The 14,738-nt window shown below is 39.1% G+C and overlaps 1 protein-coding gene across 1 annotated transcript in view; it reads right to left on the bottom strand.

Moving 5' to 3' along the window:
• KIF4A (kinesin family member 4A) overlaps positions 1 to 14,738 on the bottom strand; it is a 132,243-nt gene that overhangs the window by 80,872 nt on the left and 36,633 nt on the right. The window contains exons 8-9 of the mRNA XM_030305353.2: positions 4,798 to 4,914; positions 4,012 to 4,187 (exon numbers count right to left, since the gene is read on the bottom strand). Of these exons, the coding sequence (XP_030161213.1) occupies positions 4,012 to 4,187; positions 4,798 to 4,914 (293 nt within the window). The remainder of the gene's footprint in view (positions 1 to 4,011; positions 4,188 to 4,797; positions 4,915 to 14,738) is intronic.

The following is a 14,738-nucleotide window of genomic DNA, read 5'->3' as shown; positions in this document are numbered from 1 at the left end:
ACTATATGACTTCCTAAATCAGGACCCTTTCAGACTTGGTATATGCCTGGCACTGTTCTAAGCACTTTCCATGTATTAATTCATCTAACCCTCACAAAAACCCTATGAAGCAGGTATAATTATTCCCATTTTATAGATAGGAAAACTGAGGCACAGAGAACTTGCCCAAGGTACATAGCCAGTGAGTCATAAAGCTAGAATTTGAATGTGGGCAGTCTGACTCCAATGTCAATGCTCTTAACCACTACACTTTGTTACATATGGTTTTTCTTCTCCCTGGATGCCTCTTCCTTGTTTTCTTTCCTTCTTTTCCTACTCAATCCCTGAGATCTCAGCTCACACATTGCTACCTCAGGGAAGCCTTCTCAGCTTAGATGTATAACAGAAGACCCTGTTCCATACGGTCATACTACCCTACATAGCACACTATCTCATTTTATAATGATATGTTGGTATGAATACGTGTTTGGTGTTTGTCTCTCCCACCAGGCAGTAAGTTTCATGAAGGCAGAGACTGTGTCTCCTTTGCTCAACAATGTATCCCAACACAATACCTGGCACATAATAGTGTACAATACATATTTATTGTTGGAATGAATGAACAAATGAATGACTAGGAAGAAGAGCATTTTTGGCAATAGAAATACACATGAAAGAAAATGGAGGGACAGAACTGAGTATGGTATTTTATAATTGAGATGATACTGTTAACAGGTAAATTACTTGTATTTTGTACAGTGACCCCTGGGAGGAAAGGAGATAGGGGAAGAGAAGGGAAGGGAAGCTTCAGACTAACTGAATAGTAGCTATTATCACCAAGGAGGAAGGCCAGAGATGGAGTGAACACTACACAGTTGGGAAATACTAGATTCCCAGTATAAAGAGTACCCTGGAAGGTAAGAAAACTTGACCCCTGCAAGCCTGGGTTGATCCAACTACTCACCTTCTCATCTCCTCTACCAGAGCTACTGAGCTGTTACACAACCAGTTATATTGATACCACCACAAATGCATGCTCCTAGTCAGCTACCTCTTCCATTTCCATGATTTCAAGCCTCTGTGATCTCTTCAGTCCCTCTACCCTATTATCTGGTTGCTTGCTCTTAGAAGATGACCTTGCTTCCAACTACACTGAGAAGTTAAAGGTCATCAGGCTGAAAATCCCTCAATTTTCCTTCTTTTCCCTCTAAATTATTATCACTGTATTCTTCCTATTCTGACTTTGTTTCTTCTAGTCTTGGTGGCAGGTATCCCCTCCATGGTCAAAAGCAAATCCCTCTTTATTTGTGCTCAGGATCTCAACTACTTAGAGATGGCCTTTTAGCAACTAGTCCCTATTCTCAGTTTCAGTCTCTCCCAACTGGTTCTTTCACTTGCTCAAGTCTCTTCCATTTTTAAAAAAATGTTTATTTTATTTATTTTGAGAAAGAGAGAGAGAGAGAGAGAGAGAGAGAGAGAGAGAGAGAGAGAATGAATATATCCCAAGCAGGCTCCAAGTTCAGCACAAAGCCTAATGCAGGGCTCGATCCCACAAACCATGAGATCGTGACCTGAGCGGAGAACAAGAGTCAGATGCTCAACTGACTGAGCCACCCACGTGCGTCCTGAGCCTCTTTCATGTTTAAAAAAATTTTTTTTAATGTTTATTTTTGAGAAAGAGAGAATGAATGAATAGCGGAGGGGAAGAGAGAGAGGGAGACACAGAATCCAAAGCAGGCTCCAGGCTCTGAGATGTCAGCACAGAGCCTGACACGGGGCTTGAACCCACGAACTGCAAGACCATGACCTGAGCCAAAGTCAGATGCTTAACCGCCTGAGCCACCCAGGTGCCCTGCTTCTTCCATATTTTTAAAAACAAACAGACCTATATCCTTTGACCCTTGACTACCTAGCTATTGCCTTCTTTCATTTTGCCTTCTTGAAAGAAGAGCCTACCAACTTCCTCCACTTCCTTATCTAGCATTCACTGTCGATCCCACAACAATCTGAACCTCTTCTTACTGAAGTCACCAATAATCTCCTTGTTGATTAAAAAAACCAGGGGCGCCTGGGTGGCGCAGTCGGTTAAGCGTCCGACTTCAGCCAGGTCACGATCTCGCGGTCCGGGAGTTCGAGCCCCGCGTCAGGCTCTGGGCTGATGGCTCAGAGCCTGGAGCCTGTTTCCGATTCTGTGTCTCCCTCTCTCTCTGCCCCTCCCCCATTCATGCTCTGTCTCTCTCTGTCCCAAAAATAAATAAATGTTGAAAAAAAAATTAAAAAAAAAAAAAAAAAAACCAATGGACACTTTTCAGTATTTATTTTGCTCTACACTTCTTTATAAATTTGTACTTTAAAAAAAATAACTTTGTACTTTTGATGGTCCTTGAAACTTTCTTCCCTTGTCTTCCATGATATGACTGTTTTTCTTCCTACTTGTTGGCTCCGTCTTAGTCTCTCTTTTTTGTCTTCCCTCTTTTCCCCATTCCTTAAAAACTGCTGTTCCCCCAGTGTTCTGTCTTTGGCTTTCTTCTCTTTGTGGCCATTTACTCATTCAGCAAATATTTAGTGAGTACCTTGAATGTGCCATTTGGTCTCATCCATTCTATAATAATTTCAGATTCCATCTAAATGCTAATGGCTCTTAAATCTGCATCTTCAGTTCAGACCTCTCTACATTAAACCCAAAGGCCAGCTACGTTTGAAAAACTCTACTTACATGTCCCCCAAGTTCTTCGAATTCAAAATGCCCCAAACTGAATTCCATCATTTCCACTGTGTGTCTGGGTTCTTTCACACAACATTATTTTTATGAGATTCACCCATGTTTTTCACTGTGATTACAAATAGTTAATTTTATTAATTTTTAAAAAAATTTTCTCACTTTACCCTGTGTTTCCTCCTGTATTCCCTGACTCAATGATTGGTACTACCATTTTAATCAGTTGTCCAAGCAAGAAACTTGAGAACAACCTTGATTCTCCCTACTTACTGACCCTTCCACATCAAATTTGTTACCAAGCAAGCTCTAGACATTCTACCTCCTTGGGTTATTTTCTTTCTAATTTGTACCCTTCTCTTTATTTCTATGGCTACTATCTTTAGTTCAGGCTATAGTTCTCACCTGGGTTATTATAATAGCCTACAGTAGATCTGTGGGGGATATGTTCCAAGACCCCTGGTGGATGCCTGAACCTGCAGATAGTACTGAACTCTATATATACTATGCTTTTTCCTATACATACATACCTATGATAAAGTTTCATTTATAAATCATGCAAGTAAGAGACTGACAGTAACTAAAATTAAAATAGACCAATTATAATCATATACTATAATAAAAGTTACGTGACTATGATCCCCCCTCTCAAAATATCTTATTGTACTGTCCTTACCCTTTTCCTTGTGATGATATGAGATGATAAAATGTCTACGTGATGAGTGTCTAAGTGAGGTGAATGACATAGGCACTGTGATGTAGTGTTAAGCTACTGTTAACCTTCTGACAATATGTGAGAAGGAGAATCACCTGCTTCCAGTCCATGGGTGACCATGAGTAAACTGAAACTGTGGGAAGTGAAATCATGGATAAGGGGGGTACTATTGTAATTTGTTTTCCTACTTCAAGTTATACCTACTTCTAATCTATTTCTGTATACTTGCTAGCGTGATCTCCCTAAAGCACACATATCACCATGTAGCCCACTTACTTTCAATAGCTTCCCACAGCTTTCTGGTTGAATTTCAAATTCTCTAAGCGGTCATGTAAGAACTTTCGGGATCTGACTCTTGCCTACCTCTCTTGCCTTGTCTCCCACTGCTCACTTTTTTATCAGTGAAATCTCCAATGCCACCCCCAGATCTTAAAGATGACAACAAACATGTTAACAGGAATTACTTTAGAATTTTCCCAAACCAACAGAATGCTTAGCTAACATCTCTAAACTTCTGGTAGAGGAGAAGCTGAGAAACAGAAGCTCTATCATTCCACTCATACACTTAAATTTTTCCCATCAAATTTTAAGTCCCTTTTACCTGTTGCTTCAGATGATTAAGTTCAGCCGTCTGGGGATCGATATTAACAACAGGTTTATTCTTGATTTTTCTTGCTCTGTCAGCATAGCGAAGGGTATTTAATGTTTCTTCTAGATTGGAGTCAGCAGGACTCACACAGGCTATCATAAGTGTATGGCTATTACCTCCTAGAGAATCTGAAAAATAACAATAGGAGGAAATAAAATCAAACAAGCAGGATGCAAGGAAAGCTGTCCATTTAGGTGGGTGCCTTCAAACTCAGAGCTCTAAGAAAAAAATTTTTAAGAATCTGCAAATTTCCTGTTAGTAAAAATACTAAGATTTTTTGTTGCATAAATGATATAGTTTAGAATCCTATTCCATGTGTCCCCATTCGTAAGACTGTGATTTTGGCAGTTAGTTGGGTTAAAACAACTCAGGCCTAGCACAAGTAAGTTAGGAGCCACTAGTGGAATTAAACATTCTTAGGATGCCCTCTCTAGGTAGGTTTTAATTATTCAGGGAATTCTGCTTATCAAGTATTAATAAACAGTAATCAAGTTCATTTTCAGTTACAAAGTATAAAGTTCAGTTGGCATTCTGTAGATTTCTTGGCTTTCAAACCCATCTATGAAGACACCTTTCCATTATCTTACAAGCCTGCCTACTAATTGGTCTCTTTCCGATTTATCACTTAGATAGCTCTGTATAGGATAGTCCAAAAATCTGTTCACCGATCCCGTCTTTACCTTCTCAGCACTATTACTCTGAGTTACTCTCTTATTTTTAGAGGCACTCTGGGCTTACCTTGAAGCAGTCGAGTCAACTTGGAATCTCTGTATGGCACAAAGCCACCCTTTTTGTCATCTCCAAGAGCACTGATCACATTTCCCAAGCACAGGAGGCCTCGGTTAATATTAATGCCTAGTAGCAGGAAACACAATTTAAATTGCTTGGTAAAGCATCGAACATACACCTACATAAAATAAAAACCCCACAGAAATATTAAATCATCAGTCTTAAGGAGACTTATTGATCTTCTTCACTTTTCTGAAAACAAAGGTCTAAATGTTGGATATGCACAACTGAATTTGTTGAGACTTCTTGCCCTTTCCCATGGAAACAAAGTAGAAAGACATAACTATCACCATGACAACAACAATTTGTATATTTACTTTTTATATCCATTACCACTTTTAATTCTCAAATTAGTGCTGAGAAATTAGATGAACAGATATTTTTTATCATGTCACTAAATTATATTTACTATCATTCTCACTTTACAGATAAGGAAACTAGATCAGAGTTTCTATGACTTGTCTAAGGTCAAACAGCTGGTGAGTGGTAGGCCTGACATTCCATCTTAGGATTTCGGTTAAGTCCTATGCTTTTTCTTTCACACCACAGAGGAATATATTTTCTCTTGTTGCTTTAAAAAGGGTAAAGATTCTTTTCCACTTCTTGAATTCCAAAGTTTGCTTTTTAAACCCTGTAATAATTTCTGAGGTCCTTCTAAAGCCTCTGACCTTCCCATGATTATGTTTACTGTGAAAAGGCTACATAGTATAGTGGTTAAGTGCACAGGCTTTGGTGTCAGATAGAGTTAGGTTCTAATCCTGGCTCTATCACTGACTACCTATATGATTTTGGGTTCTGCTCTAAAATGAGGCACATCTATCTACCTCATTGGGTTGTGGTGGAGAATTAAATGATATACAAAGTGGAGTGCCTGGGTGGCTCAGTCAGGTGAGTGTCCGACTTCGACTCAGGTCATGATCTCATGGTTCGGGGGTTCGAGGCCTGCCTTGGGCTCTCTGCTGTCAGCACAGAGCCTACTTCAGATGCTGTCCCCATCTCTCTGCCTTTATCCCATTCACGCTTTCTCTATCTCAAAAATAAAAAAAAGATAATTATACAAAGTTAAATGATAAATAAATGGTATCATTTTTGTTTAATGCTACTCTACCTTTTTATTTACTCAGCCATACTGTGGACTCCCATACAATCAGAAATAACTATATATCTACAAGATCCTGAGCTCCAAAACTCCTCTCTGACTGCATTCTACTAGCTTTTCATTTCTTTCATGGGTCCTGCTCTTCACCCTTATTATAGCCACCAATTTACTGACACTTTCTAATACTCCCAGTAGATCATCCTCCCCTGGGCCTTAAACTACGTATTCTGGACACTATGATCGATCATTTCAGTTAGGCTTTCTCAAGCACTCACTAGACCCATGACCTTCTGCCTTCCCATGATGTCAATTCCCAGTCACACATTAAACTAACTGTGGGGTGTGTGTGTGTGTGTGTGTGTGTGTGTGTGTGTGTGTAAGTTACTGTAGGCTGCAATGCTGGAGAAAGTCGCATAACTAAATGGACTAGATCCATTCATTATAAAACACTGCTCTCTGACTTTTGCTGAACACTTCATCAAGCGGCAATCTTTTCTTCCTCATTCCTACTTCACCACAGCAGCTATTCTAAACACTCATCATTTTCAAGACTGTAAATCTACCTTCACTCTATTAGTGGATGATTTCAACAAATACATTGTGGAGATCAAAGTTATCCGCAAGGGAAGGTTTTCCCTCTCCTCACCTCACGGTCTTTTCTTTGCTGTTACTGATTCCTTCATCCTTCTCCTTGTTTCAGAGGAGTAAATAACCACCTTTATTTCCCCTTTAGTGTGCTGGTGTCTCTAGTCCCCCCCCCCATTTTCTCTGGGACCTTGAAACCTTTGATCTTCTCCCTCTCTCTTAGATCTTCAATTTATTTTCCCTTTACTAATTCCTTCTTTTCAGTCTCTATACATGCTCAAATCTCCCAAATCTAAAACAAAACCAATCCCTTCAAGCAACCATTCCTGTCTTTTCCTTTTATTGCCAGCTGAAAGGGATACCATTTTTCAGGGCCATTTATCCTACCCAGGATGTGAAGGAGAGTCTGCTGAGATTTATCAAAGCTGCTCACCAATACCTGTACTAATCCTTGTATTAGTTCATTCCTTTCTTTTCTTTCCCCTTTGAGCCAAACAGAACACAGTTCCATCTCATTGGCTCATATCCCATCTGGGATGTTAAGGAATAGACTGCTGAGGTTTTTCAAACCTGCTGAGCAAAACTTCCATCTATAGTGTCGTACAAGAACAACAATAAAAAAATCTAGATGAACCCTGAGAAGAATCTATGGCAACTTTGATCTAAGCAAGAATCATTCACTTGGGTATAAAGAGGCTGTTTTTTTTTTTTCTTTTTCAAATGAGAATTGGGGCTTTGGAATAGAAAGAAGCAAGGGAAATGAATGTCTCTCTAGAAAGAACCCATCACGAAACAGGATCTGATTTTCTGTTAAGAGATTTAAAATGATGAGTTCATGACATGGATGGAGTGTACGTCATAAAGACTGGGAAGAACATGTTTGCAGAGGTTTAAATTTCTGATCAATGATGGCTATGGAGAAAAAATGTCCAGATAAAATTATAAAACCAGAAGTTATTCTAAGATTGAGAATAGATCAAGCAAGGAGAGGATCAAGAATACTACTTGACATTTTTGGGTGTTTATTTACTATGGCAACAAACAAATTTTGCTTTTTAGGGGACATCTGGCAATACCTGGAGACATTTTGGTTGTCACAATTTGTGGGGTGGCAGGCAGTGCTACTGGTATCTGGTGGCAAGGATGCCACTATCCTACCAAGAGACTGGACAGTCCCCCCCAAATGATCTGATCCGAAATGTTAATAGTGCCACAGCTGAGAAACCCTGCTCTACAGGTGAAGAAAATATCTGCAAGCCTAAGGCAGATAACCAAGTAAAATGGGGTGAAAAATGGAAGTAATATAGTACTGATATGGTCTGCCTAGTCAGAGAGAAAGGGAATGATCTGTTACTGCAATGGATCACAAAACTTATAGGAGTAAGTACTGAGAAGGGACAGAGTAGAAGGGAATTTGATTAGGAGACAGAATCTTCACTCAGACTCTGCCTCTGCCACTTACCAATATGTGTGAGCTTGGATAAGCCACTAAAACTCTCCTTTATTCATAAAATAGGTGTAATACATACCTTACCTCAGGGGACTATGATAAAAATCAAATGTGATCTACAAAGTGCTACCTACATGTTTTTATTAATAGGGTAGACAAACTTGGATTATTTGGATCTCTACTAAATTACATGAGGCTGAAAGTAGACAGCACCTGACAAATTCCTAATCTATTCTGATAACAGTTTCTTCACTCAGAAGATACTGTGAGTGAATAAAGAAATGGCTGCTTTGGCCTTCAAGCTGATACACACGGAAGAACTGATTATAGAAGTAAAATGATGGGAATCTGTTTGCTGGGGACTGAGGGGCACAGTCATACACCAGTATGGTAGATGTTAAGAAAACAGATCCACAAAATTCAGGAAAAAAGACAGCTAACTTTCTGGGAACAGGACGTCTAAAAGAGAAAAAGGATAGAAGGCTTTCACAACATCAAACTGTAATTATCTAGTCACAAATTATTCCAATAAAAAATTCGATATGGCTTCACAGAGATCAATGTAACAAATAAATTCATATACAAAAAGAACACAGAGCATTACAGGAAGTTTGACCACCAGCATTTCTCTCCTCTCCCTCCTTAAAACACCACTAAAAGGAATTTTAAAAGTACTCACCCACAAGATCACAGAACATAGGAGAGAAATATCAGTAGAGAGGAGGTTTCAACATATTTTTAGAGTACACGTAGACAAGCAATAACGGACTTAGCAAGATGGAAGAAGCCTCAATCTAAAGAGCCTTCGGGGGGCGCCTGGGTGGCGCAGTCGGTTAAGCGTCCGACTTCAGCCAGGTCACGATCTTGCGGTCCGTGAGTTCGAGCCCCGCGTCGGGCTCTGGGCTGATGGCTCAGAGCCTGGAGCCTGTTTCCGATTCTGTGTCTCCCTCTCTCTCTGCTCCTCCCCCGTTCATGCTCTGTCTCTCTCTGTCCCAAAAATAAATAAACGTTGAAAAAAAAAAAAAAATAAAGAGCCTTCGGAGGGACAATAATGACGACAGTGACAATAACAGCTAAGTTTATATAGTGTATACCTATTCTAGGTACTTTATACATATTAACTCATTTAATCCTCACAATAGTCCTATGAAGTATGATCATAGTTGTATTGACAGATATGAGAGTTGAGGCACAAAGAGGTTAGGGAAGTTGCCTAAGGTCATGCAGCTAATAAGTGGCAGAGTCAGGACTCAAATAAAGGCAGTCTGGCTCCAAAGTCCATGGTCTTAATCTCTATGCTCTATGAAAATGAGCTGATTTATTCAGAGGCACCAGGTACATTGGAAAGGGGACAGACTTGAGGCTGATAAGAGGGGATATGTAGAAAAAGCATATAAAGAACTCTGGAACTCTCAAGTCTCTGCCCCAGAATCATGCAACTAATGTGTTCCCCATTCTCCATCACTCCCAGGCTACTTAATGGGATGGTTTTTCTAATACCCACCCATTAAATGTTGATATTCTCTTGAAACTGCCTTAAGCTCTTTGCTTACTATATATATTCTCCCTGGGTTTATACAGCCTAGAGTTCCAATAAATACCGATAAGAATGACTCCCTAATCTGCATCTCCAAACCAGACCTCTTTCCTGTTCTCCAGAGCTGTATTTTAGCTGCTTACTGAATAACCTCCAGTGGGCTGTGCCCATGAGGCATTGCATAAAAATACTGGACAAAACAGAATTCATCTTTCAGTGTAAATCTATTTCACTTCTACCACTGTTCCTTCCCATTTTTTCGCCATCTAACCAGTCATCCAACAAACAGCAAACCTGAGACATCCTGGACTCGTCTCTTTTCTCACCCCACACATCTGAGTCCTTTTCATTGAACACTTAGTGAACAGGCACAATGTTCCAGGCACTGTGCTAGGTATTAGAGATACAAAGATGAATAAATCACAATCTCCACTCTCAAGGAGTTCATAATCTACAGGGAGAGATGGATGCACAAACAAAAATAATTGCAAATATAACATTAAAGTATACATATAGTCGAAATGGGTTCTCATAAGAGGGAGTGGTAAACTTTACCTGGGAAGGTAACAGACGGCTTCAGAAAAGAATGAAAAATTTGAGCTGAACTGTGAAGGATGACTAGAACAGTGCCAGTGGAGGAGGGAAGAGTAGGAAAGAACAGTGCAAGGGCATTCCAGGCAGAGGAAGTAGCATATGCCAAGGCACATATTTGTGAAGAACTACGGGTAATTCAGTATGAATACAATGCAAGTTATAAGATGGAGAGTGACAAATAATCAGGTTAGAGGGCAGCTCAGGAGAGATCATAAATGCACGACAGATAGGTCGGTTTCAGGTATTTGTATTTCTCACGTAGGGCAGTGGTTTTCAAACTGTGTCCCTCAGAACCTTAGGGATACTTTAGGGAACCACAGAGATTCTTCAGAGTTTCTGCAACGGTCATTTGGGTTTTGTTTTTTTTAAATTTTTTACTGTGGTAAGATAGGGGCGCCTGGGTAGCTCAGTCAGTTAAGCGTCCGACTTCAGGTCAGGTCATGATCTCACAGTTTGTGGGTTCGAGCCCCACATTGGGCTCTGTGCTGACAGCTCAGAGCCTGGAGCTTACTATGGCAAGATATATGTAACATAAAATTTACCATTTTAACCATTTTTAAGTGTACAGTTCAGTAGCACTAAGTACATTCACACTGTTGTGTAATCATCACCACTACTTACAGTCATTTTAACTATTTTAAAAACTGCCTTTACACAGCTCACTCCAGTGTGCTGTATTTCAAATCTTAACATGCTGAAGTCTACCAGCACATCTTTTTGTGCAGCAAGGTTAATTAATTTTTCTACAGTCTTTGAAAATACCTCTAATATGTGTGCATGTCTTAATGTTTCGCAAATGTGTATTTTAAGGCTGTGGCTTTGCATAGACTTTTCCCTGGTCACATGCTCGCTCATGGAAAATCGTGCAAGTTATTATACCACTATAGTACAAGTTTGTACCGAAACACCAGGCAGAGGCAATTCTTCAAATTCATGCACTTATCACTGCATCATCGTCAGTTGTATAGTACCAAATGGATATTCACAATCTACATGCCCACTGATAGATGAATGGATACACAGAATTCGGTGTACACACACACATACATACAAAGGAATATTATTCAGCCACAAAAAAGACGGAAATCCTGCCTTTTGCAACATGGATGAACCTTGAGAACATTATGCTAAGTGAAATAAGTCTGATGGAGAAAGGCAAATACTGTATGTTCTCAATTATACGTGGAATCTAAACAAGCTGAACTCACAGAAAGAGAGTGGAATGGTGGCTGCCAGAGGCTGAGGAGTGAGAGAAATGGGGAGGTGTTGGTCAAAGAATACAAACTTCCAGCTATTAGATGAATAAGTTCTGGGTATCTCATGTAAAGCATGGTGACTATAATTAACATTACTGTATTAACATTGTATTGTATACTTGATAGTTGTTAAGAGAGTAAATCCTAAATGCTATCACCAGACACACACACACACACACACACACACACACACACACACACACACGGTAGTTGTGTAAGGGGATAGAGGTGTTAACTAACCTTATTATGGTAATCATTTCACAATATATACATGTATAATCACACTGTATACCTTAAACTTACATATATGTCAATAATATCTCAATAAAAGCTAGAAAAAATGATTAAATGAGAAAGTGCATATGAAACACTTAGCCAATGGCACTAAAAAAAGATAGTTTCAGTGCTTCTTGTAAACTTTGCAAGTATCCTGTTAAAAGCATTTAAAGTTATTACATAACATAAACTAGAAAAGATATTGCTAGTGATACAACTTTGGATTTAAATGTCCTATCATGTGAAACTCCCAGATCAGGTAAATAATTGAGGAGAATCCTGAGGTTGTAATTTGGACTGTTACAAAGTGTTTAGGGGCATTGGGGTGGCTCAGTTGGTTGAGTGTCCCACTCCTGATTTTGGCTCAGGTCATGATCCCAGGGTTGTGGGACCGAGCTCCATGTAGAGCTCTGCACTGAGTGTGGAGCCACCTTAAGATGATCTCTCTCCCTCTCCCTCTGCCCCTCTCCTCTGCTCATGCATACTCTCTCTCTTTTCAAATTAAAAAAAAAGTGTTTATAATTCACAGCTACATATGATGAATCAGGATATTCTTGGTAATGTGTCACCAGAATAAATTACAGGAAAAGTTAGATGCAAAACCTTAAATAAGGTTCTGTCATCTAGAATCCCCATCATGTCATATACTAAGAATGAAGAATGTTCACTAGAGCTTACTTTGTAATGGTGAAAGTCTAGAACCAATCTAAATGTTCATCAGTAAGGGAATGGTATAATAAATACAATGGTCTATCTATACAATATATACACATAAAAAAAGAATGTGGTAGAGCTCCACATGGAACAACCTCCAACATATATCCTTCAGTGAAAAAAATAAAGGGTAGACTAGAACAGAGTACATTATACGCCTCTATTTGTATAGAAAGAGAAAATATCTAGAAATGTGGACTAGGGATTTGGGGAAAGAGAAAAAAATGCTTTTTATTATAGTGCATTTAAAAAAGTTTTTCTTTCAAAATAATTATTTAGATTCACAGGAAGTTGCAAAGAAACGTACAGGAAGGTCTTATACATCATTCACCTAGCCTCCCCAGTGGTAACATATTGCACAGTTATAGCACAGTATCAAAACCTGAAAATTAACATTGGCACAATCCTCAGAGCTTATTCAGATTTCAGCAGTTTTTACATGTACTCTGTGTGTGTGTGTGTGTGTGTGTGTGTGTGTGTGTAGTTCTATGCAATTTTATCACATGTATAACTTCAAGTAACCAACACCAAAATCAAGATACAGAACTGTCCCATCACCACACAGCTTTCTCGTGCTACCCTTTATATGCACACCTACTCCTTTACTCTCTCCAATCCCTAGCCCTTGTCAACCATTAATCTGTTCTCCTATTTAATTTTGCTATTTCAAGAATGTTTAAATGGCATCACACAGTATGTAACTTTTTGAGACTGGCCTTTTTTTTCCCCACTCAGCATAACAATAATCCATCCAAGGTGTTGTCTGTATCGATAGTCATTCCTTTTTTTTTAATACTTTTTTAAAATGTTTATTCATTTTTGAGAGAGACAGAGCACAATCAGGGGAGGGGCAGAGAGAGAGGGGGAGACCCAGAATCTGAAGCAGGTTCTAGGCTCTGAGCTGTCAGCACAGAGCCCAATGCGGGGCTGGAACTCACGAACCACAAGATTGTGACCTGAGCTGAAGTCGGATGCTTAACCGACTGAGCCACCCAGGTACCCCAGTAATCATTCCTTTTTACTACTGAGTAGTATTACACAGCATGGATGAACTACATTTTTGTTTAACCATTCGCCTGCTGATGGACATTTTGAATCATTTCCAGTTTTTGGTTATTACAAATAGAGCAGCTATGAACATTCACGTACGAATTTTTGTGTGAACATACACTTTCTTTGGGATAAATGTCCAATAGTGCAATTGCTATATTGTTTGATAAGAACATATTATTTCCCTGAGTGTACCTTTCTACATTCCCACCAGCAATGTATGAGAGATTCAATTCTTCCCCATTCTTGGCAGCATTTGGTATTGTCACTATTTTTTCTTTTAGCTATTATGAGAGGTGTGCAGTAATACCTCATTGTGGTTTTCATTTGTATTTCCTTAATGACTAAGGATGCTGAACACCTTTTCGTGCAGTTATTGCCATCTGTATGTCCTCTTTGGTGAAACATCTGTTTGTGTTTTTTGCTTACTTTGTACTTGGATTGTTTTTTTTACTTTTGAGTTTCCAGAGTTCTTCTGAAGTCTGATATATTCTAGATACAAGTCCTTATATATATTCTAGATATAAGTCCTTCATTGTACTTCATTTTTTATTACAGAAATATTCTATATTTCTAGATATTCTAGATACAAGTCCTTCGTTGTACTTCATTTTTTATTACAGAAAACTCTATGATATGCCCGTTAACATAAAGAAAGAAATTGTGATCATAATAACTATAATGTTCTTCTTGTTTGAAGATTGACTTATACAGTGTTATACATTTGAACTTATAAAATAAATTTACATGAATTTAAAATCTGTTCTTTAATTTATTTCAACTGTTAGAATTTGTTGTAAGATTTCACTTAAAGAAGAGTTCCTCTGCTTTAAAAGGAAGGCAGATAAAAACATCTGCTGTAGATGATGGAAACAAATGAAAAGTTTTAAAGAGGGGGTATATGTGATCGAATTTGGATTTGGTAAATATTACTTTGGTCGTCAGTTGGGAGGTCAATTTGGGAGTAAAAAACTGGTGTTTTAAGAAATCATTTAGAGGGTGCCTGGGTGGCTCAGTCAGTTGAGCATCTGACTTCGGCTCAGGTCACGACCTCGCAGTCTGTGGGTTTGAGCCCTGTGTCAGGCTCCGTGCTGACATCTCAGAGCCTGGAGCCTGCTTCGGATTCTGTGTCTCCCTCTCTCTCTGCTCCTCCCCACCTCATGCTCTGTCTCTCGCTCTCTCTCTCAAAAGTAAATAAACATTAAAAACAGGAAACCTTTTAGGAAGTTATTTTAATAGTTCAGGTGAGAGATCTCTAATGACTGGAACACCAGAAAAGGAGCCTGGGTGGCTCAGTTGGTTAAGCGTCCAACTTCAGCTCAGGTCATG

This window comes from Lynx canadensis, chromosome X, assembly GCF_007474595.2.
Source record: "Lynx canadensis isolate LIC74 chromosome X, mLynCan4.pri.v2, whole genome shotgun sequence".
NCBI classification, from domain to species: Eukaryota; Metazoa; Chordata; class Mammalia; order Carnivora; family Felidae; genus Lynx; species Lynx canadensis.
The sequence above is the reverse complement of the archived record's forward strand: the minus strand, read 5'-3'. Positions and strand labels throughout refer to the sequence as shown.